General features: G+C 45.5%; 1 protein-coding gene across 2 annotated transcripts in view; it reads left to right on the top strand.

Moving 5' to 3' along the window:
• ccser1 (coiled-coil serine-rich protein 1) overlaps nucleotides 1–25,581 on the top strand; it is a 1,187,217-nt gene that overhangs the window by 265,747 nt on the left and 895,889 nt on the right. For both annotated transcript variants that reach the window (XM_055641555.1, XM_055641564.1), the window contains exon 4: nucleotides 8,599–8,713. In XM_055641555.1, the coding sequence (XP_055497530.1) occupies nucleotides 8,599–8,713 (115 nt within the window). The remainder of the gene's footprint in view (nucleotides 1–8,598; nucleotides 8,714–25,581) is intronic.

Here is a 25,581-nt window from a genome sequence, read left to right as displayed (position 1 = left end):
AAGTATAATCTAAACTGCTTATTCACATTTATGCTAAGGACAATATCTAACTCCATATGCAGTAAACAGCTACCCACAGTACATGTTAACAAGCTCATTAAAAAAAGCTTTAATCGTGTAGATGCAAGAATATCATTGGGGTTATCGAGTGAGCACCTCCCTTCACTGGTGTTTCATTGAGTGTGGAAGAAATTAATTTAGAGGGAAATTAAAGGAAAATGAAAAGTGGAGGCTTTGCAGGTTTGCTTCAAGAGACTTTATTGCATAGAATTATGGAGAGATGGTGGCAGTTCTCTGACTTAACAGCAGAATTAGCCGACAGTTATACTGTGCAGTAAACAACTTGTGTTTTTGTTAGATACAACTATACGAAAATATACTTTGTCCTTGGCTATATGTTTTCTTATAACTACCATCCACTACATGGGTATTAATTATTTCATTATTCATAACATACTTTCTGTTTATTTCAATCATATTCAACAACAGATGGTTAATAAAAGTCAAACATAATACAAGGGCTTCTTGACATTATTCTACCTCACCTTTTAGGCGGACCACACCGCCATCCCCACTCCGAACCAATCATAAGCCCCCATTACCTGCAACATTGCTATGCTACTAGTGATTGCAGCGGGTGGTCTAATTTTAACTTCCTACAGACGAAAACAAGCTTCATTATCCTTATCTCTGTCCCATCTTTGTTATGTTTACATTCACCATTCACCATTCAACACATTCCCAGACGAGAGATAATGCCTCTGATCATATTTTGCCGATTCCCACAAACCTCTTCTGCACCTGATCAACGAGAGATGCCAATGCCACCTCCACACACTCTTTCATTACCTTGTTCAATTACGACCAAATTAAGTAAGAAAGGATTTTAACATTTTCTTCCACATTGAGTTAGACGCCAGACAGCTTGGAAAGGCTCAACAGTTGGTTCTGGCGTCCAGAACAACTCCCCTCAATACCTGCTCATACAACCAATTCTACCAGTATCTACTAAATGAAGGAAACTACAGACAAATAACTCCCTCCAACACATGCATCCTATCCTCAACATCCCAGCCCATCATGTGGACGGCGCTGCCTTGCAGCTGCGGTTTGCCTGCAGTCCGTTTGTCTTTTCTGTTTTTTGTTTTCTCTTGTCCCGTTTTTACTGTTTATTTAGGTTTATTTAGTTGTGTATGTGTGGGGAGGTGGGTGTAACATGTTTTTTGACTCTTCCTTCGGGGGGGAAGAGACCGTTCCTGCCGTATCCCCCGTCTCCATGTCCGTCTGCGCTGAGGCCTCCAACTGGGACCGACCTCGAGGCGGCGGAGGCAGAGCCAGGACTTACAAACACGAGGCTGGCCAACTTCGGGGCTGTGGTTGCGGGGCGACCCAACTGCTGACCCGACTTTGGAGCTTCGGAGGCTCGGCCACGGGCCAGTGGACGACATCATCGGGAGCTCGAGTTCTGTTTTCCGTAGCTCCCGCAACAACAGCTGCGTCCGCTGGACTGGAGGACGGCAGCTTCGGCAGCTTCGACCGCCCCAGGCTGTGGAGTTTGAACCGGCCCTTTTGCAGAGCACGGATTCAGCCGCGGGACTTACTTACCATCACCCGGCGGGGTCACAACATCGGAGGCTTGCATTGCCTCAGCGCAGAGGGAGAGCAAGGAGGGAAGAGACAATGACTTTGGGACTTTAAACTGTGTTGAGTGTTTGTTATTTATTCTATGTTATGACTGCAGGCTAAACCATTTTGTTGCACTGAAACGTGCAATGACAATAAATTGAATCCAATCCAATCAAATCAAATCATTAAACTCGTAACACCACAAATATCAACCTTGCATAATACTTGGATACACTTACACCGACTACACTTACCGCTCGTTATACATTTTCTTTCTGCCCCCAACTGATACTATTTCTTTACCACCAAATCCACTTGCTCTGCTGCCTCTTGCATTTGGTTTACCGCCTGATGCAAACTCTGTCTGTAAATTCCTAGCTCCCCAAATAGTGACGTGGTCGTTCGCGCTATGAAGCCTCTACAACCCACCTCTACCGGACGTACTCTTGTTCTCCATCCTTGCTGCTCAGCGTCCACTGCCAACTCTACATATCTAAGCTTTTTCCTTTCATAAGCCTCATCCACTAAGTTCTCCCAAGGCACCGTCAGTTCTATAAAATACACTATCCGCTGAGTATGCCCGTCCCACTTAGGAAACCTGAACGGAAACCTCTGGAGGCTTTGCGCCCCACCCAAGGTTTCCGTGTGGTTCGTACCTCGTATTCTGAGGTGGTGCATACTGCGTCGAGGCGGTGCATACGGTGTTGAGGTGGTTGCGGGTCACGCGGAATTTTTGAACACAGTCAGTTTTTCAGAGCCCCACGCGATGTCAAGACCATCTCCGCACAACTCCATACGGCTCCGGTGATCGAAGTGGGACCGGCCCAGCGAGGTTCAAGCGACCACATTAGGTCGCGCTTGCCGCATGGAGTCGCATTCTTGTGGGACAGGCCCTTTAGGTCGCGTTGGCCGCGTGGAGTCGCATGCTCATGGGACAGGCACTTTACACTACCTGCAACCTCTGGCAACCACCTGCAACTTCTGGCAACCTCCTTCAACTAGCATCGCAGCCGGCTTCGACAAAAAAATTACCGATTTTTAAAACGGCAACCTCATATTAGGTTATACCTGTTATTAATGTAATCCTGATCCCTATGTATCAATATCATTGTTATGTTTATCATTATTTTTTTAGCTCTGTTTTTTATGTTTTATTTTTATTTTTTGGGGAAAAAAAACAATAAAAAGATTTTAAAAGAAAGAAAGGAAGTATGCTTGTGCGATCAGGATGATATGGAGGTGGTGCTGCTGGTTCACTCACAGGCAGGATATGCTGTCTATTACGTCTGTTGGATGCCACCGTCGGCATTGACCAGATATGAACGTGGTTCAGGAGGAGTTCCAAGTCAAGTCATGTCAAGTCAAGTTTATTTGTCACATACACATACGAGATGTGCAGTGAAATGAAAGTGGCAATGCTCGCGGACTTTTGTGCAAAAGACAAACAACAAAACAACCAAACAAATTATAAACACAATCATAACACACATATTCTTTTACATAATAAATAATGGAAGGAAAAACGTTCAGTAGAGTTAGTCCCTGGTGATATAGGCGTTTACAGTCCGAATTGCCTCTGGGAAGAAACTCCTTCTCAACCTCTCCGTTCTCACCGCATGGCAACGGAGGCGTTTGCCTGACCGTAGTAGCTGGAACAGTCCGTTGCAGGGGTGGAAGGGGTCTCCCATGATTTTATTTGCTCTGGAGTTGCACCTCCTGTTGTATAGTTCCTGCAGGGGGGCGAATGAAGTTCCCATAGTGCGTTCGGCCGAACGCACTACTCTCTGCATAGCCTTCTTGTCCTTGGCAGAGCAATTCCCAAACCAGATGGTAATGTTCCCGGACAAGATGCTTTCCACCGCCGCTGCATAGAAGCACTGGAGGATCCCCGGAGACACTCTGAATTTCCTCAATTGCCTGAGGTGGTAAAGGCGCTGCCTTGCCTTACTCACGAGTGCTGAGGCGTGTGATGCCCATGTCATATCCTCGGAGATGTGGACTCCCAGATATTTAAAACAGTTCACCCTATCCACAGGATCCCCATTTATCCTCAATGGAGTGTACGTCCTCGGATGATGTGCCCTAAAGTCCATGATCAGCTCCTTCGTTTTTTTGATGTTAAAGAGGAGAGGTCTCAGTGTAACATCTTGGAAATCCAGATGTTACACCGAGGCAGTCGTGACCCTTTTCCGTTTGTAGATGGAATATTTGTCCCTTGGCTAGTGGTGGAAGTGGCCTGCTCACTTTGTCATGCCATCTCTTTTGAATGTTGCGCTTTTGTTGCAGTTTGGACTGGATTTTAGATGGTGTGCGAACTAGCGGCTCTAATGTCTGTTTTGCCACAGGTATTGTGGTTTGGGTCTGCCTTGACATCAGATGCTGGGCGGGTGAACCCAGTACAGTACTTCCTGTCATACCACCTACCCAAACTTTTGACTGCATAAAACCTTTTATTTTCTATCTTTTTTCTTGCCAAATAAATACTCCGTGACTTACCAGACTTACATGCCGGCAAAAGGCCCATCTCTGGACCCTCCCATTGCTGTCGTAAAGTCTGCTGTATTAAATTACATTCAGACATCTTGGAAATATGCTTTCATTAAATGTACTAACGATCCTGGAACTCGAAAGAAATCAAAAGCACTCCAAATAAGACAATGTGGTCCAGAGCCAAGTGCATTTGCCAGGTCCAAAAACACTACATGCAAATCTCTGCTCTTGAGCTTGGCTGTCTGAATCTGGTGCCATATTACATGAATGTGTTCTAAGCAACCTTGAAAACCTGGGATTCCTGCTTTCTGCACTGTGGTATTGATTAACTTGTTGCTTTCTAAATAACATGATAGCCTCTGTGCCCCTATGCTAAAGAAAATCTTACCGTCTAAATTTAGGAGATATGGGCCTAAACTGACTTAACTCTGAAGACTCTTTCTCCTTGGGAATGAAGACTCTTTCTCCCCCTGCTCTATGCCAAACCCTTAGTAGAACCTGCTTCTCCCAAACTATATGCAAGAGCCTCCACAAGAATCTAAGCACACCAGGTGCACTTTTATATACCCGGTAAGGGACTCCATTCGGCCCTGGGGCCAAAGAAGCCTTTGCACGCCTTATTACGGCTTCCACTCCCTTCCACTTTGGTGGCCTAACCTCTAACATGCTCTCCTAAGGGTGGTATATCTGGAGGGTAAACCCATTCCCCTTTTCGTTTCTGGATCTGAGTATATCCTTTTTAAATATTCCTCCTACTCTTCCTTTAAAGTTTTGAGCTTTTCACTTTTTTCCTGACGAAACATTATTTGAACAAATTTAAATGGATCCCTATAAAATGATGACCTGACTCGCTCCAACCTGAGTCTTCAGTCTGGGAGGATACCAGGTCTGTGGAAAACATCATGTCTCTCGTGCCGGTTCCCGAAGCAGAGTGGCCGACCGAGATCAACAACTACAGATCAACGAGATCAATGAAAACAAAGCAGGGTGGCCCTTCCATCTCATATCATGAAGACAATGGAGCGGCTATTTCTTTGTCTCCTGAGACCACAAGTCCAGCACGCACTCGGCCCACTACTGTTTGCGTACCAGGAGAACATTGGTGTGGATGATGCAGTCCTCTACATGCTGCACCGGATTTATTCCTATTTGGACGAACCAGGTGGCTACGTGAGGATTATGTTCTTCAACTTTTCAAGTGTGTTCAACACCATCCAACCCCTGATTTTGAAAGACAAACTTGAGAAGATGGGGGTGGATTCCACCTTTATCTCCTGGATATACAACTACCTGACGGGTCGACCACAGTTTGTTAAGCTGGGGGACTGTGTTTCTGGGACAGTGGTGTGCAATGTTGGAGCCCCACAGGGAACGGTTTTGGTCCCGTTCCTCTTCACCCTGTATACTGCAGACTTCAAATATAAGTCTGACACATGCCACATACAGAAATATTCAGATGACACAGCGATTGTGGCATGTGTAAGGAACAGACATGAGGAGGAATACAGGGACTTGACCAGTGCTTTCTGTGTCTGGAGTAAAGAGAACTGTCTCATCCTGAATACAACCAAGACTAAAGAGATGGTTGTTAACTTTTGCAGGTCCAAGCTCCTCCTTCAGCCGGTTAACACTGCAGGGGTGGACATTGAGGTGGCGCAGACATACAAATATCTGGGAGTGCACCTTGATAACAAACTGGACTGGTCAGTCAACACCGATGCCCTAAACAAAAAAGGACAGAGCCGACTCTTTGTCCTCAGAAGGCTCAGATCCTTCAATGTGTGCTATGACATGCTGTACTTATTTTACCATACTGTTGTTGCAAGTGTCATTTTCTACGCTGTTGGCTGCTGGGGTAACAAGATCAGTGCTAAAAACAGCAAGAAGTTGGTCAAGCTGGTAAAACAAGCTAGCTCAGTGCTGGGGGTGGTGGGGGGGGGGGGGGGGGGGGGGGGGGGGGGTAGAGTGGACTCTGTGGTGGATGTGCTTGAGAGGTGTATGAGGAACAAGGTGCAGGTCATTCTCAACAACTCCGGGTACCCCTTCCATGAAACTCTGGAGGGTCAGAGGAGCACACGGAACAACAACCGGCTCTTCTGCGCTGTAGAACAGAGCGGTTCAGGAGATCCTTCACCCCTGCAGCCATTAGATTTTATAATACAGACCATTAAGCTGTATGGGGATGCTTTGCACTTTTAATAGTTATTTATTGGGTTATTTTTAAGTATTTATTGCTTTTACGTATTGTCCGTATTTTATGTATTGTCTGCTTTACGTTCTGACTGTGTTGGCTACTGGACATCTGAATTTCCCGAAGGGGATTAATAAAGTATCTATCTATCTATCTATCTATCTATCTATCTATCTATCTATCTATCTATATATCTATCTATCTATCTATCTATCTCTATCTATCTATCTATCTATCTATCTATCTATCTATCTATCTATCTATCTATCTATCTATCTATCTATCTATCTATCTATCTATCTATCTATCTATCTATCTCTCTATGGTGTCTGTCCGTCTATCTCCCAGAAGGAGGAACACTTCCCCTTTTACATTAAAAAATTCCAAGTTGTAAACTTGAGGTGCCAGATTGCATGGTAGTGTAACTGTACCAACTGTTTGCAATTCCCCCCCACCAAATGGATGTGACTTCAAGTTTGTTTTCAGAACAGTTTTGCTGTTGTGAATTCTTTGGAAATCTGCCTGCGAGTTCACATTACATCTTGCCCCCTATCTATCTTGGCAGCAACCTTGGTATTGTTGATACTGAGCATTGTCATGGTATCACTGTCTAATAAGGGTTAATCTACATTTACCAATAGTTTACCAATAGTTATTCCTCAACCTTTTTTTCACAGAGAGTGGTGAGTCTGTGGAATTCTCTGCCCCAGAGGGCAGTGGAGGTGGGTTCTCTGGATGCTTTCATGAGAGAGCTAGATAGGGCTCTTAAAAAATAGCAGAGTCAGGGGATATGGGGAGAAGGCAGGAACGGGTACTGATTGGGGATGATCAGCCATGATCACATTGAATGGTGGTGCTGGCTCGAAGGACCTGCACCTATTGTCGATTGTCTATAACCTCTATTACAGGAAGACTCTCTATTCTGCATTTTAGACATACAACGTAGAAATTGTATTGTATTGTATTGTATTGTATATCTTTATTGTCATTTCCTGAGTATTCGCATACCCAGAGGAAACAAAAAAACGTTGCTCAACCAGTGTCCATTCAGTGTGCATGAAAAATAAATAGAAATAAAAAAAATACATGTATCATGAACAAATTTAACACTCTACTAAACATTCAACAGGCATTCCGACCGGCAGCGGCACAACAGTGGCTCTGCTGCAGTATGGGGGTTTGTGCGCGATACTTGGCAGGGGGCAAAGTCCTTTTAGCAGTCTTATAGCCTGTGGGAAGAAGCTGAGGAGCATCCTGCTGGTTTTGCAGCTAATGCTCCTGTACCTCTTCCCAGATGGCAGGATGGAGAAAATGTCATGCGATGGGTGGTAAGGGTCTTTGATGATGGAGATGGCTCTTCGACCCACCAAGTCCATCTCTACCTGCGATCATCCCATACACTAACACTATCCTACACACTGAGGTTAATTTATAATTTTATCAAAGCCAATTAACCTCCAAACCGGTATGTCTTTGGAGTGTGGGAGGAAACCGGAGCACCGGGAGAAAACCCACGTGGTCACAGGGAAAACGTACAAATTCCGTACAGACATTACCCGAGGTCAGGATTGAACCCGGGTCCCTGGTGCTGAAAGGTAGCACTGCTTTGTCACTGTGCCACCCTAATTTCAGTTTAATTTAGTTTATTGTCATGTGCAGTGATAGGTTTTGTTACACAATTAACACAATGCTCCTTTTTGGAACTTGCTGTGTGGAAACGACACCAGAACCATAACAAAACAGGATCTAATCTTCTGAAGGTGAACAGGAAAGTTCTCAGGTGCAAAACTTTCTATTATTTGGCAGCCAATATTCTTTCATGGGTTCAAGTCAGCAACTTAAAACAGAATTTTACCAATTATTCAATTAACCTTGTTAAATCTGATCCACATGTTCACCACACTTCAAGGAAAGATTGTTCCTGATAATGTCCTTTACATCAATTCTTCATGCTTCATTGGCAGAGGAAGTCCAGCTGTGGACAAATCAACAGCAAATGAGAACCTTTCGGTGTTTGTCTCAGAGATTGGGTGGAGAGACCTCATCCATTATGAACCATTATAGCACCTTAATTGTGCTCTGGGCAAAATAACAGGATTTGCAATGAAATGAAAATTCCTGGCAGTATCATGCTTTTGACCAGATCAAGTTTGGATGTCTTAATCTCTTTCCATTGTCAACCCATTCGTTAATAGGGCTTGTTGCAAAATATAGAGATTGTTTGTTGAATTATACTGAATTATATTTCAATGGCTCAATTTTTCCCCCCTCCCTTTCCTCCTTGGATTCAGGATGTTTTAAACAGACTGGGCTCGTGTGACTTGGATGAGGATGATCTAATGTTGGATTTGGAGTGCGTGGAAGACCTGCATCACCAGTGTGAGAGTGCCGCGGCTAAACGTTTTGGTGAGTAAAGGGCCTGTCCCACTTATGTGTCCTTGTCACGAAAATTACGCGACCTCGTGGTCACGTTGAGCCGTGACGGTCCCGCGAAGGTCGGGCACGATTTCATGCGTACACACAGCCGTCTGGAGCGCGTGACGTCATTTGCAGATGGACACAAAGCTGGAGTAACTCAGCGGGACCGGCAGCATCTCTGGAGAGAAGCAATGGGTGACGTTTCGTATCGAGACTCTTCTTCAGTCTGAAAAGAAGGGTCTTGACCTTGATACTGCTGGTCCCACTGAGTTACTCCAACATTTTCTGTCTATCTTCAATTTTCTTGGCCCCACTCTGGGAGTAGAAGTGGGGGCGGATCCGGACCACAACGGCCGTGAGCCCCAGGCCGAGTTCGGCGATCGTTTGCCTGCTTCTGCTGCTGTTGAAGGTGAGACCTTGCGTCACGCCAGGGTCTTGGGCCTGTCCCACTTTGGCCGTCAGTTCCGTGACAGTACGATGGCACGCTAACATTTCGTTCACTACAAAAATTTGGAGCCCTGTGCGATGTCGCGCACAACTACATACCCATCAGCACTTCTAAGTGGGACCGGCCCCACGCAGCCATACGATGCCCGTGCGCCTCAACGCGACCACGAGGCCGCGTAGTTTGCGTGCCTAGGACACGTAAGTGGGACAGGCCCTTAATGCTAGCTTTGGCAGCAATGTTTGTTGCAATGTCGCCCTTCCACCCGGCCGAGGTTTATAGAGTTATGAGAACCATCAAAGGGGTAAATAGTCATCGTTTATTTCCCAGGCTGAAAAAATGTTAAATACTAGAGAGCACAGCTTGAGAGTGAGAGAGAGGAAAAGTATAAAAGAGATTTACAGAACAAGTTTTTCTACACAGAGAGTTTTGCGCTGCTTGTAATGTGCTGCCATTGACAACAACCATCAGGCTATTGAACACTGCAAACGCTGAGCTGTAAACCGCCTGATTGCACTTGGGGGGTATTGATTTTGTCTTTGCACTATTTTGTTTGATTTTTTTTACATTGAACCTTTTGTTGTTTATTATGGTGTCTAACGAGGCAAGTCTACCCTCATTATTACATACCTTCTTATAATGGAATTTGGATATAGCACACTGTCTCTTTAAGAACACGGGCTGCTTGTTACATTGTGGAGGCTGCTAAAGTTGACAAGGCATTGAATCTGACTGACAAACGTTTCAATCAGCACTTAACACTATTGAACAATATAATAAACAGCTTTTGGAATATTTAGCTTGCAGCAATAAAAATGCATATTTAGCTGTTAAAAAAACTTTGTATGTGAAAACAGCTCATTGTTTCACAGAGTGACCATGAGGTTTAGTTTAGAGACACAGTGCAGAAACATGCCCTTCTGCCCACCGATTTTGGTCCATGAATTTAAGAAAGAATATCTAAGCATTGAAAGCAGTCCAGACAATTCATGGGATGGACGGGCATCCCCTTATTGTACTTGAGTTTGACTTGTTTATATTTGTGTATAGTGTTTAGCTAGAGATACAGGCCCTTTGGCCCACCGCCAATTCTATCCTGCACGTAATCGGGACAATATACAGAAGCAAATGAACTGACATGTCTCTGGGATGTGGGACAAAATCGGAGTACCCAGAGAAAACCCAAGCAGTCACAGGGAGAACGTACAAAGACCGTACAGATGGCACCTGTAGACAGGATCAAACCCGGGTCTCTGACGCTGTAAGGCAGCCACCTACCGCTGCACCACACAGGGTTTGTGTGACCCTGCATGGAGCAGGCCTCGTATATAACAAAATCCTTGATGCAATATTCCGCTTTAAGTCCTTCAGCACTTCCGATTTATTGGAAATCAACTTTTGAGTCAAATTATAATTATTAATTATTTAGGTGCGCCAATGATTTCAAAACAAGTCTTTGTCTACACTCAACCCTGATTACTTGGGGGCGATGATTTGTAAGTGCAGATTTCAATTTTTGATGGATCCTGACAGAAGTTGAACGGAATCTATTTGTTGTGACTCATTTCAGTATCTTTTGACTGTGACACACAGCCTCCCTCTGAGAGCTGAAATTGAATTTGGTTCATTGTTGGCATGGAGTCTCAAATCCAGTTTGCATATTTCATTTACCTGACCTTAGGTTCCTCGCAATACAGAAACTGCAAAGATTAAAAAGTCAATGCTAAACAAATCGCTATCCCAACTTGCTGACTGTGTAATGCCCTGTGGCTAATTCAAACTGGCTTGGATCCAAACACATGTATAGTTTAATGCCCCAGTGAAATCAATTAAAAGATAATCGCAGCATTTGAAATAATTTGAATTTTGTGAAACTGTTCTGGAAACTGAAAATCTGTTGAGGGGTATAATAGCTGCTGGAAATATGTGTTTTTTTTCTCCCCTGGATACAAGCAATGTCAATGCACCACTGTGCACTGACCCTGTCCTTTGACCCTGTCTTCCTTTGGTTCTTTTCATGTTCATAAATTACAGGAGCAGGATTAGGCCATTTGGCCCTTCCAGTCTACTCTGCCATTTAATCACAGCTGATCTATATTTCCCTCTCAACCCCATGCTCCTGCCTTCCCCCCCAAACCCCTGACACTCTTACTAATCAAGAATCTGTCAACCTCTGCCTAAAAATATCAATTGACTTTGCCTCCCCAGCCGCCTGTGGTTATTAATTCCACAGATTAACCACCCCCAGACTAAAAAAAATCCTCCTCATTACCTTTGTAAAGGTACATCCTTTTATTCTGAGGCCATGGTCTTTTGAAAGGAGACAAATAAATTGCATACCAAGTTCTATCCTTTGTAGTGTATATTCCATCCTTGTAACGATAAGGTTGCATTGAAAGCCGGATTATTGGGAGAATGTTTTTGGCAACATGGTGGCACAGTGCTAAAATTGCTGCCTCGCAGCACAAGAGACCTGTGTTCCATACTGACCATGGGTGCTGTCTGTACAGCATTTTTATTTTTGTTCACCGCATGGGTTTTCTCTGGGTGCTCCAGTTTCCTCCAACACCCCACAGATGTGCAGGTTTGTAGCTTAATTGGCTTCAAGAATTGTGAATTGGCCCGAGTCTGTATGATATTGGTAGTGTATGGGGTGATCACTAGTTGATGCGGACTCAATTGGCTAAAGTGTCTGATTCCAGCCGTATCTCTAAAGTCTACAAAATCATTAGAGGAATAGTTAGGGTGAATGCAGAGTCTTTTGCCTAGAGTAAGTGAATCAAACCAGAGGTCCAAGGTTTGTTAAGGGGGAATGATTTAATGACAACTTGAGGGGTAACCCTTTTGCACAAAGGGTGGTGGGTGTATGGAACATCAAAGGTATATCAAAGGGAAAGGTTCATTCAATGGTTATTTATTGTCACGTGTACCAAGGTACAGTGAAATTATTTCATGCAAACAGATCAGTTGCTATTAATATGGTTTGTTTGCCAAGGTTTTTGCTTTACTTAAATACAATCCCAGATTAAGTACATAATGCATGGAAATCACCCACTGAGTCCACATTCAAGCGTCACCAGGTTTTGGCTCCATTTTCACAGTCCCAGCTGCAGCCGGCCATAAAGGCCCGTTGCATAAGTAAGTCACCGCCGTCTGGATCGTCCTGTGATTAGGCTGTTACATAAAATTGGCGAATCCTTTGTTCACATCTTCATATTGTTGGGTTGCTAGCTACCCAAACAGAATGGTAGTGTGTGTCGGTTAGTGTTAATGTGCGGGGGTCGCTGCTTGGTGCGCTGAAGGGCCTGTTTCCGCGCTGTATCTCTAAACTAAACAAAAAATAATATGAGGCGCTGTTCTTTTTGAATTTGCCATTGTTTAATCTTTGTCATGCATTGTGGACTAAACGCATGTACAGCCAAGCAGAAAGATGTTGGAGTGGGGGGAAAAAAAAAGAGAATACATGAAGGTTGTTGGAATAGTGTTTTTAGATATAACAATGAAAATCTGGTTTAAAAAGTTGCAATATAGTGAAAGGAAGATTATCCTCTTACAATCTATGCATTCCTGACAGGCCAGTCCCTCTGCAGTTCTGTTCTATATGGATGATGTTTGTTCAATATTTTGTTTATATTCTAGCTTATGAAACTGATGCAGATCTGCATTCTGTTACGTAACTTTGATGGATTTGCAATTCAGTTTTATAACTTCTTAGCATAATTTTTAAATTGGTTGCAAGGCAGATGCATTTTGAAGAATAATATTTGTTCCACACCAAGTATTTCAGAACCAAGGCTGTGAACGAAGGAAAGGCGATTTGTGGGGCAGGTTTTTAGAGGGCAGCGAGTGCCTGGAATATACTGCTAGTGGTGGTGGTGGAGGTAGATATGATACAGTGGCATATCTAAACTTTATCTTTAGACTGCAGAAATACTGCGCGGAAACAAGCACCTCGGCCCTCTGCGTGCGCACCGACAAAATATCACCCCGTACACTAACACTATCCTACACACTAGGGACAATTTGCGATTTTTACCAAAGCCAATTAACCTACAAACTTGTATGTCTTTGGAGTGTGGAAGGAGCACCCGGGGAAAACCCACACAGTCACAGGGAGAATGTACACACTCTGTACAGACAGCACCCGCAGTCAGGATCGAACCCGGGTCTTTGGCGCAGTAAGGCAGCAACTCTACCACTGCGCCACTGTGCCGGCTACAAAATATGTCCTCGATGGTGGCTTTTACACAGGCTTATGAAGAGGCTTTTACACAGGCACATGGATGTACAGCAAATGGAGGGTTATGGATCATGTGCAAGCAGATGAGATTGGGCATCATGTTCAGTACGGACACTGTGGGCCGAAGGTCCTGTTCCTGTACTGTAAGGTTCCATGAAGCAAAATACAGAGGAATAGTTTACATTCCTCTGCAAAATTAAGTTGTATTCTGCTCACAAACTGCAGAGTTACGTGAATCCGATCGGCCGCCTCTTGAAATTGGAAAGGAAGTGATAAAACTGAACCCATCTGAACACACAACTGATTACTTTGTCCATTTATTTTAAGCTAATTAATAACCCACTCTGCAACAATTGAGCACAGGATTGCAAAAGGGCGATTAGACTGCCAAACGTTAAATTTATAATCCTTGTGGGGACAGTAATTAATAAAGAAAAGAAACTTCAATTATTGTCTTCGAGACATCTCAAGCCATTCCACGTCTAACAAATTTGTTTTTAAGGAGTAATTACTGCTTATTTTGTGGGGAAATGTAGCTGGCACTTGGCACAGAGTGACTTAACTAAATGACCAGCTAATTTGTTTTATAGTTGTAGGAGAAGGCATTATTTGAAATATGGGAAAACTACTTCACATACGTTCTACGCACATTGTCAGACTGCAGCTGGCATATCTGATGCTAGTATTTCGAACATAAAACTTCGGACAGCACAGTGGTGCACCGGTAGAGTTCCTGCCTTATAACACCAGAGAACCAGGTTCGATCCTGACTATGGGTGCTGCCCACACGGAGTTTCTGTGTGTCTGCATGAGTTTCTCCGGGTGCTTTGGTTTTCTCCCACATTACATAGGCTTATAGGTCGCTTGGGCAGCTTACAGCCCAGCGGTATGAATAGATTTCTCTAATTTCAAGTAACACTTGCATTCCCCCTCCAACCACCCCCCACACTAGTCATCCTGCTAGTTTCACTATTCGTGTTCATTGTTATCACCTCTTTCACAGCCAACAACAGATGATTGTGGGCTCCACCTTCCCTTCGTCATCAGTGCCGGTTCTGATCTGCTATGTACATTTTCATACCTCTAATTTTCCCCTCCCCCAACTCTCAATTTGACGAAGGGTCTTGACCCGAAGCACTGCAATATCCGTGCAGACCGTGCTGCCAGAATTAAATTAACTCCTTCTGCCTGCACTTGATCCACAGGCCTCCGTGCCATTGCCTGTTTGTATGATTGACTGCCTCATAAATGTTGCTATCCTGCCCGCATCCATCTCCAGCACCTCTGGCTGTTCGCAGCATCTAGCATTCCCTCTGTAAAAATAAGTTTTCCCGCACATCTCCTTTGATGTTTATCCCTCGTATTAAAACTACATCCTAAGGGGGGAAAAAACCCTCTATTCACCCTATCTACACCTCTCATAGTTTTCCACACATAGTTTTCTATAGAGGCGGCACAGTGGCGCAGAGGTAGAGCTGCTGCCTTACAGCACCAGAAACCTGGGTTTGATCCGGACTATGGATGCAGTCTGTACGGACTTTGTTAGTTTCCCCTGTAACCGGGTGAATTTTCTCAGTGCTCTGGTTTTCTCCCACATTCCAAAGACTTACAGGTTTCTAGGTTAATTGTGGGCAAAAATTGTAAATTATCCCTGGTGTGTAGGATAGTGCTAGTGTTTTGGGTGTTCGCTAGTCAGCACAGACTCGGTGGGCCAAAGGGCCTGTTTCTGCGCTGTATTTCCAAAGCTATTACCAGGGACCTCCAAGCCTTTCAGCATGAGGGCCACATTATACATTTGGCACATTTTTGCGGGCCATACATTTGGGCACTGACACTCTCGCACACACTCACCCACACACTCACCCACACACTCACTCACCCACACACTCCCCACTCGCCCACACACTCGCCCACCCACACTCACCCACACACACACTCACCCACACACTCACCCACACACTCACCCACACACTCGCCCACACTCTCACCCACACACTCGCCCACCCACTCGCCCACACACACACTCACCCACACTCACCCACACACTCGCCCACACACTCCCTCACTTGGGCCGCCGCTGTCGCCGATCTTCACTGTCTCCCCGCGGCCATTGACGGTAACATAGCAACATAGAAATTAGGTGCAGGAGTAGGCCATTTGGCCCTTCGAGCCTGCACCACATCTGTCAGCAGCTGCACACAAACCCTCAACTTGAAACCCTATGGCAAATTAATGATTAGTTTATCTTGGCATTATATTTGGCACCGATCTTGTGGGCCAAAGGGTTCATTTTTGTGCAGTATTCTATATTCTATAATATATGGGGAGAATAGGTTATAGGGAAAATGAGTTGGGGAATGGGATAACTGTGAGCCAACACAGGCTTGATGGGCCAAATAGCCTCTTGCTAGGTTATTAGGAGTTATGGAATAAGGAAATATGGACAAAGAGAAATAGATCACAGTTCCAAATGGACTAATTTGAGATTGCAGCTTTTGTGGAAAACATTACCAGTCACCATTCCAATTAACAATCACAATTTATTTTCTGGGGCTCCCTTGTTGCTCCGACCTTTCCACCAGAATGGCTAATAGGATTAATCTAATCTCCAATGCACATCTCTCAGCCACTGATCTGTATGGAATGTGGCACAATAGCAGTCTGAGCAAGTGTAAATATTAGAAAGTGTCATCTCTTTGTAGCCATTCACAGGATGTGGGTTTCAATTTCCCAGACATATCGACACGGTGCTCTTGAACTGGAAGGCTGGCTTCAGCATTTCACAGGGCACTTAACAGGAAAGCAGGTCATCTATCCATGTTCCCCAGAGATGCTGCCTGACCTGCTGAGTTTCTCCAGCACTTTGCGTCCTTTTGTGTATTAACCAACATCTGCAGTTTTTTGTTTCGAGCTTTTTGCTGTGGGTCTGGAGTCACGTAGGATATGCCATGAAGCATCAAAACAGGCCCTTCAGCCCATCATCCATGCTGACCATCCTTTACAATAATCCTCTCCAAAATCCACAATCTTGTTCTCTCAACGTTCTTTTCGCCTCCGCACCCACCTCTTCCTCCGATTCTGCTTTTCACACACTGGGGGGAACGTTATAGTGGCTAATCGCTCTGCTAACTGGCAATTCTTTGCGATAGAGTCTTACAGCATGGAAACAAGCCCTTCAACCAAACCTGCCCATGCTGACCAATGTGCCCCATTTACACTAATCCCACCTCATTTCATATGGTCCATATCCCTTAACCAATGGTATGCATGTACCTATCTAAATGTTTCTTAAACATTGCAATAGAACCTGCTTTAACTACCTCCTCCAGCAGCTCATTCCATACCCCCACCGCCCTGGGAAAAAATAGTTGCCCTAAGGCCCCCCCCCTCCCCTCTCTCGCCTTAAAACTGTGTCCTCTCATTCTTGATTTCCCCAGCTCTGGGCAAAAGTTGATTTCTGATTTCATGTGAGACAGCAGTTCCATTAAGCCCCTGTCCCACTTAGGAGATTTTTTCAGCAACTACAGGTGACTAGTCTGTTGCCACATGGTCGCGGGGTGAAGCCCGTGTGGTCGTTAGTAGTCTCCTCAAGTTGCCTAATGACCCTGTCCCACTTAGGAAACCTGAACGGAAACCTCTGGAGACTTTGCGCCCCACCCAAGGTTTCCGTGCAGTTCCCGGAGGTTGCAGGTGGTAGGTGGTAGGTTGTTGTAGCTTGTCGTAGACATTGTCGTGGGTTACATGGGTTTTAAGTAATAACTAGACCAAGTGCAGACCCGTTGGGTCTGTTCCCCCAACGTGCGGTTGTGGGGGGGGATGCGGCATGCAGCGTCACACACACTAACTATTCCCCCTCCCCCCCCGCACTCACGCTAATTACCCCCTTGATATTATATTAATATTATTAATTTGCTCGTTTTACCCCATAACCACCCTATCTACTGACGCATAGCCCCCAACTTGCAGTTAAACCTAGAGAGGGGGGGAGGGGGCAGTGGTAGAGAGTGAGGGCAGAGAGAGAAGGGGCAGAGACAGAGAGAGAGAGACAGAGACACAGAGAGAGTGGGGGGAGAGTGAGGGGGAGAGATAGGGGGTGCTGAGAGGGGGATGAGGGGGAGAGGTGGGGAGCAGGAAGGGGGGGGGGAGGGAAGAGGGTAGGGGGTGTGGAGGGGAGGGGGTTTAGGGGAGGGAGGGGGGGGGAGGAGGGGAGAGAAAAAGAGGGGGGGGGGGGGGGGGGGGGGGGGGGAGAGGAGAGGAGAGGGCGGAGAGGAGAGGGGGCAAAGGAGAGGGGGGAAGAGGAGGGAGGGGGGGAGGGGGGGGGGGGGGGAGAGGGGGGGGGGGGGGGGGGGGGGGAGGGGAGGGGGGGGGGGGGGGGGGGGGGGGGGGGGGGGGGAGGGAGGGCGGGGGGGGGGGGGGGGGGGGGGGAGGGAAGAGGGGGGGGGTGTAAGGGGGGGAGGGGGGGAAGGCGGGGGAGGGGGGGGGGGGGGGGAGGGAGAGGGGGGGAGGAGCGGAGAGGGGGGGAGAGGAGGGGGGGGAAGCGGAGGGGGGGGAAGAGGGGGGAGAGGAGAGGGGGGGGAGGAGAGGAGAGGGGGGTGAGGAGGGGGGAGAGAGGTGGGGAAAGGAGGGGGGAAGGGGAGTAGGGGGGAGGAGGGGGGAGGGGGGAGAGGGGGGGAGGAGAGGGGTGAGGAGGGGGGGAGATGAGGGGGGGAAGAGGATAGGGGGAAGAGGAGAGGGGGCGAAGAGGAGAGGAGGGGGGGGGGAGAGGAGAGGGGGAGAGAGGAGAGGGGGGGAAGAGATGAGAGAGAGGGGGAGAGAGAGAGAGAACCCAAACAACCATTTGCAGGCAGTGCTTTTTTCCTTCAAACTAACCATAACCATATTTTCATTTTCAAACCAAATTAAGGGTACTCACTCACAGCTGTGTAAACATTTGTTCAGTCATTCAGAGCTCAGACCTCCATCTTGTAGAGACTGATTGAGGCACACCACTTCCTGGTTTTATAGTCCCTCCCCCATCACACCAGCAGGAGCAGCAGAGAGAATGGGGAATTTTGTAAAAACATTAATATCTCTGTCATATTTCATTGACGGGAAAAATCCTCGGCACACAAGCGGCGGAGGGGGGCTCTGAGCGAGGTGGTCAAAAATGACGGCCGTAGGTGGCGGCGTTCTCTTGGAAATCGCAGTACAGATCGCTAAACGCGGTCAAGAACAGAGTTTTAGTAATATAGATATGTATCGTGATCAACAATACGCATTTTTTCAATTCAGTTTAAGTTCTGAGTTGTTGTGGTGTCTGGGATTGGAAACTCTGTTCCCATAACAGGGGATTACAGATTTGGGTGAGATATTCTTCTTCCTGAGCAGTTCCTCTAGATTATTTTCTTCTTGGGGTTTGTAGCTTCTGAGGCAGATAATGTGAAAGCCGCACATTCTGCCCCAGATGGGGCAGGGGATGACTGAGGGGGAGCGGCTGGTTGTGTAGATGAGAGGTAGTGCCCCCTTCCCACCACTTGCGCAAGGTTTCCATGTAGACTTTTGATGCATGGCCTTCTCAATATCATATCCAGGAGGCACCCCCTGGACACCAAGGCAGTCGGGCGAGGAGAGGGCCGGCGGTTCCCAGGCCAATTAACCTGCAAACCTGCATGCTTCTTGATTGTGGGAGGAAACCGGAGCAGCCATAGAAGATCCACGCAGTCATCGGGAGAACGTACAAGTTCCGTACAGACAGCACCCAGTGTCAGGATAAACCCGGATTTCGGATGCTGTAAGGCATCAACTCTACCTCTGCACCACTGTGCTGCCCTGTTAATTGGTGTAGTTCAATTTTGATATCCTATTTTCATTTAATGGAAGTGCACTTTTCAATTTTGAGTCCCTTGTCTTGGATGCAGCCAAACGCAGATAATTTCATGTTGCTGGATTAACAAGTGGGAAAATCATTCCAGCAAGTTTATTGAATAGACCATTTGTCATCGATGCCTGGGACATGTTTATTCCCGCTGTAAGTGCCAGACTAGAAAACAACAAACCACGCGCTTAAATTGACAATGCTTTAAATTAATAATTATTAGTGAGATGTTTCATTTCCACCTTTTAGTGGAAATCAATAAAATCGACACAGAAAATATGAGTTGCATCTGTCTAACAAGTACATTTTATAACCCAGCTTGCATTTATGTATTTAACTGTGCACAGTACTTGCACATAAAGTAAATAATTGCCTTGGGCTGAATGGAGCATAGATTCACTGGTTTGATTAGTAGGATTAGAGAGTTAAGGGCCTGTCCCACCCGCATGCGTCTAGCGCGACCAAACGCGGTGGCTTGAGCCGTACGGCCTCGCGGGGCCGGTCCCACTTCCAACCGCGGAGTCGTCTGGAATTGTGCGGGGCTGGTCCCGACATCATACTCACCAATCAGCTGGGCAGGAGGCGGGCCGACTGAATTTGGACGTCGCACGGCGTCGGGCCGTTACGTCATCACGCAACGGCACACCGGGCGGTGACGTCATTGCGCAACGCCACGTGCTAGGCGAACGATGTCGAGATGGTGCGTACCCCCATCAAGGTGCTGTGTACGGCCTCAATGCGGCTGCGGGCCGACAGGCCGTTGTCGCGCGGAATTTTTGGACAGTGTCAGTTTTTTGGAACCCCGCGCGATGTCGGGACCAGCCCCGCACAACTCCATACGGCTCTGGCAATCGAAGTGGGACCGGCCCAGCGAGGCCATACGGCTCAAGCGACCACGATAGGTCGCCGTCGCCGCATGCAGTTGCATGCTGGTGGGACAGGCCCTTTAAGCCCCTGTCCCACTTTCACTACCTAATTGGTGACCTCTGCCGAGTTTGCCCTAGACTCATACTCGCAGCATGGTCGCCACGAGGTCGTAGGAGGTCTTCGTAACTTGTTCCTCATGCTCGTGAGTGGTCTCAAGTAGTTCGGGGAATATTTTCCAGCCTGATAAAAAATGTCCACGAGTAAAAAAAAGGTTGGCATGGAAAAAATGGACACTTTTTACTTGTAGGTAGGTCGTTGTAGGTTGTGATGGTAGTCGTCGGTAGTCCTAGGTCGGTAACTGGCCCGAGAAAAAAAATGCAAACATGACATCATTTTATCATGTGAACATTTTCCACTCGTAGCTAGTCGTAGTTTGGTCTTAGGTGTGGAAGACTGAGGTCGAGGGGAGTCGTAGGAGGTCGTAGACATAGTCGTAGGAGGTCTTTTAATTTGGCGAGTCAACACGACCTTGACAATTTTTTCAACTCGTCTAAGATCTTCTAAACTCGAGGATTAAGTCGTCCAAGTGGGACACGCCCTTTATAGAGTCATAGGGTTATACAGCACAAGAATGGGTTCTTTGACCCACCACATCCATGCCGGCATTTTGGCATATCTCCACGAATCCCATTTTCTTGAATTAGGATCATAATCTTCTATGCCTTGCCCTTTTAAGCATTTGTTTAAATTCCTCGTAAATTTAGTAATTGTATCCGATTCCACCACCTTGAGGCTGCATTTTGGTTTAGTTTAGGGCATAGACGTTAGACTTTATTTTAGAAATACAGTGTGGAAACTGTCCCTTCGGCCTACTGATTCCACACCAACCAGTAATATGCTTACATTATCCTACACACTCTGGGGACAATTTATAGAAGCCAATTAACATACAAACCTGTACTTTTTTACTCGCGGGCATTTTTCAACATGTTGAAAAACATGCCACGACCTAGCTGAGGCCTTGAGTACACAGGGATTACTCTCGAGCATGAAGGAGAGTTACAAAGACCTCCTAGGACCTCGTGTCGATCATGCTGCGAGTATGAGTCGAGGGCAAACTCGCCAGAACTCGCGGATTAGGTCGCCCAAGTGGGACAGGCCCTTTACCAGGATGGTGCTAGGACACTGTCCTGAGCTATATGGAGAGGTTGGGCAGCGTTGGTATTTATTACTTGGCATGCAGGAGGTGGAGCTTTATAAATTCATGAGGGATATAGATATATTGAATATCTTTTCCCACGGTGACCAAAACTGAACACAATACACCAATTATGTCCTCACCATTGTCTTGTATAACTGCACCATAACTTTCCCACTTCTATACTCCGACTGATGAAGACCTATGTGCCAAAAATCACTTCAATTAAAGTAATTTGAAAGCCCACATGACAACCTTCAACTTTGCATCCTGAGTTTCTGCAAACATAATAAAACAAAGATCTTAACAGTCACATAGTCACATATATGGACTGAGACTGGCGCTGAGCCATGGGTCAGCGTCCATCATAAAATGAGAAGAGGTGTAGAGACACTGTCTACAGTAGCTGGCACAACCGGCAAAAGTGTGTGTGCAAAGACATTGAATTAAAGGACCATGGATCCGAGGGAAAATTATAAAATTAACAAATCCTTGGCATATCTCCAAATAAATCCAATCATTAATATGAAGATTTTCAGCTTCAAGTATGAACTCTGCATACAAGACATACAGAAACATCACCTGTCCATGGTCTTCAGAGATGCTGCCTGACCGTCTGAGTTATTTTGCCATTTTGTATCTGTCTTTGGTAAAGCAGCTTTGGATGTACCTTGTTATTACATGCAAGACCCAGCATTAGTTACAGGATTCAAAGTTAGCATTAAGGAAGCTTATTTAATAGGCAAAGTAGATTCATTCATTAACTTCGGGTGCTGAAAGTAAATCGATTCATTAACAAGAACTGCTTCAGAATTGGGCTGTGTTTTTAGTTTAGAGATATAGCGTGGAAGCAGGTCCTCCGAATTCATGCTGATCAATGATCACCCATGCACTGGTAGTATCTTCCACACTCAGGATAATTTAGATTCAATAACTCGATGATACCTTATTATGTATCTAGGTACAGTGAAATTCTTTGTTTTTGCATACAATCCTGTAAAATTATACAGCACATTTCACCTGTATAGTACTCAAAGGCTTGCCATGTGTCTGTTGCCGACAATGTTTCAAAAGTTCAGGACCTCAAGAGGCCAAGTAATCGACAAACCTGCATGTCTTTGGAATGTGGGAGGAAACCGGAGCACCCAGAGAAAACCCACATGGTCACAGGGAGAACGTGTAAACTCTGTATTGACGGCACCTGCAGTTGATATTGAAACAGATGCAATGGCACTGGAAGGCAGCAACTCTACTGCTGTGCCACCTGAATAAAGGACCATCTGTACTTCATAGATCGGAGTGGATTTGGGCTACATCCCTCTTTTAGCTTGCTGTGCCAAAATCATGCAATTCAATTTACTTTTTAGGAATTGCAAACTTGTTCAGCTATTGTTCAGTTTACCAGGTCTATTCTTCAGTATCCACCATTGAGTTGAACACATGTTCCTTGCTTCCCCTCTGCGCTATAATTGGAATACACTTGTCACATTGCTGCCATTGTACTCGAGGCTTATGCAATAGTACATAAAATGTAAATCTATCACCATGTGGAGCACTCCATTTAGATGGACTACCTATCAGTTAATTGCAGCTGTGAAGAGGAAGGATTTGTATCTGTACAGGATCTATCAGTTTTATTTTGCCCAAAGAAAAATGTGTAAATATTGGCATCTTTTTGGAAGTGTAGTTGCTGTTTCAGTGGAGGTATCACATCATTCAGTTGTTTAATGTAAAAATGTGCTTTATTTATTCTTGGTTTGGCTTGCAAGACTGAATACAAATTAGGGCAATATGTTCAAAATTCAACAGGTTAAAAGATATTTAATTTACCTTGGGGAGGAGGGGGGAATGCCAGTCTATTCATTATTTTGTGGTTTTCAGTGCTTTTGAATTTTTTAAAAAATATTCCCGCAGATTTTCATCTATGAAGAGCGGGCCAATGCATTTAATAGCCGATTTTCTTTTTGAAGAATATGGCATTCCCCAAGCAGTCGACTTTTCTATTAAATATTTTGATCGAAGCTGAGCTGAGGAGATTTCACTACCTCTTGCAATCTCTGGGGCATAATTAAGCCACTTAGTCTATTCCATTTGTACCACAATCTCTTTCAGCTAACATTCAGAATGTAAGTATGTGTGCCTTGAATCTAAACATTTTGCGTGAAGGCTGAGTGAGACATTCCCCCCCCCCCCCCCCACCCCACTGCAGTGCTGTTTGTACTCATGGAAACACCTTTGTTTGTCTCTTTCAGCAGCGGCAAGATGTTTCAGAGGTTCTAACCCATCTTGAAGCAATTAATACTTCATCCTTTCCCTCTCCTTATAAATGTTTAACTTTGATAAATTACCACTAATCTATAATAAGTAAATACAGTATTATTTCCAGATATAATGTAAGCCTTACTATAAACCATAAAGCCAAATTGATTCATTTGTGGTGATCATCTGATGGTCTCACTAATATTGTGAGTTAAAACTGAACCAATTGTTTCACCACGGGACAATGATTAGATGATTACCACGCACAAGAGGGTTTATTCTCAATTGAACTACTGCTGATATGCCAGAGAATGGCCATTGTTAATATTTATGATTACTCTTGCTGCAATGAACAGCAGACCGACTGGTTATACCGTTGTTGGAGGCATTGTCCTGATAACTTACTACAACTTCCTGTGATTCTGATTTAGTTTCTGTACCTCTTTTATTTTGAGTCGTACCATGTGGCAACAGGCCCTTTGTCCCATCTTGTCCAAGCCGACCAACATGCCATCTGCACTAGTCCCACCTGTCTGCATTTAGCCTGCATCCCCTTAAACCTATCCTGTACCTATCTCATTGTTTCTTAAACTTTGTGATAGGACCTGCCTCAACTACCTCCTCTGGCAATTCATTCCATGCACCCACCACCCTTTGTGCAAAAGAAAAAGTAACACATCAGGTTCCTATTCCATCTTTCTCCCCTCACAAACCTATGTCCTCTGGTTCCTGATACCAGGGAGGTAGTTTGAGAAGAGTTTCTCATTATGCTGTACCGAGTTCAGCGAAGTTTGAGGATGTTGCCACGAATCGAGGTCTTGAACTATAGTGAGATGTTGGGCAAGCTAAGACTTTATTCCGAAGAGTACAAGGGGCTGAGGGGTGATCTTAAGGAGATAGACAAAATAACGAGTGGAATTGATAGGGTGAATGCACAGTCTTTTACCTTGGGTATGGAAATCAAGAAACAGGACATGACTTTAATGTGAGAGGGAAAGATTTAATCTGCTCCTGAGCGGCAACCTTTTCACTGAAGGTGGTGGGTATATAGGACGAGCTGCCTGAGGAGGTAGTTGAGGAAGGTACTATAACCGCATTTCAAAGACGCTTGGATAGGTACATGTATAGGAAAGGTTTATAGGGATATAGGCCAAATGAGGGCAAATGGGATAAGCTCAAATGGGGCATCCTAGATGGCCATGAATGAGTTGGGCCGAAGGGGCTTTATTCCATTCTGTATACCTCTAACTCTATTACTCTAATTGAACAGTTGAACGTTGGCAAAAGAAGGATGTACATAGTCCCTTAGTTGTACATAGTCCCTTGCACTGGGAGTAAATATCACCAGCAATTTGTCCTGGATCAGCCATATTGAAGCAATGGCCATGAAAGCCTCTACTTCCTTCGGCCTTGGATGTTTGGCATGTCCCCAACAACTCTCACCAACCTCTACAGCTGCACCATAGAAAGTATTTTATTGGGGTGCATTGCAGCATGTTTTCGGAGCAGCTCCATCCAAGACTGCAGGAATTTGCAGGGAAGTTTTGTCGCAACCCAGGCCGACCTCCCTTCCATTCACTCCATTTACACCTCTCCCTGCCTCAGCAAGACCACCAGTATAATCATGGACGAGTTGCACCATGGCCACTCCCTCTTCTCCTCTCTCCCATCAGGCAAGAGGTACAGAAGTGCGAAAACACACACCTCCAGATTCAGGGACCGTTTCTTCCCAGCTGTTACGGTCCTATTACCAATTAGAGAGCAATCCTGAGCTACCATCCACCTCATTCGAAACCTTCGGACTATGTTTGGTCGGACTTTACTGGACTTTGCTTTGCACTAAATGTTATTCCCTCTGACATAATCTGTACACTGTGAATTGTAAACGGCTCAATTGTAATCATGTATCGGCTTTCCACTAACTGGATTGCACGCAACAAAAGCTTTTTGCTGTATCTCAGTACACGTGACAATAAATGAAACTGAAACTCAC

Source organism: Leucoraja erinacea, chromosome 1 (assembly GCF_028641065.1).
Source record: "Leucoraja erinacea ecotype New England chromosome 1, Leri_hhj_1, whole genome shotgun sequence".
NCBI lineage: Eukaryota > Metazoa > Chordata > Chondrichthyes > Rajiformes > Rajidae > Leucoraja > Leucoraja erinaceus.
The sequence above is the reverse complement of the archived record's forward strand: the minus strand, read 5'-3'. Positions and strand labels throughout refer to the sequence as shown.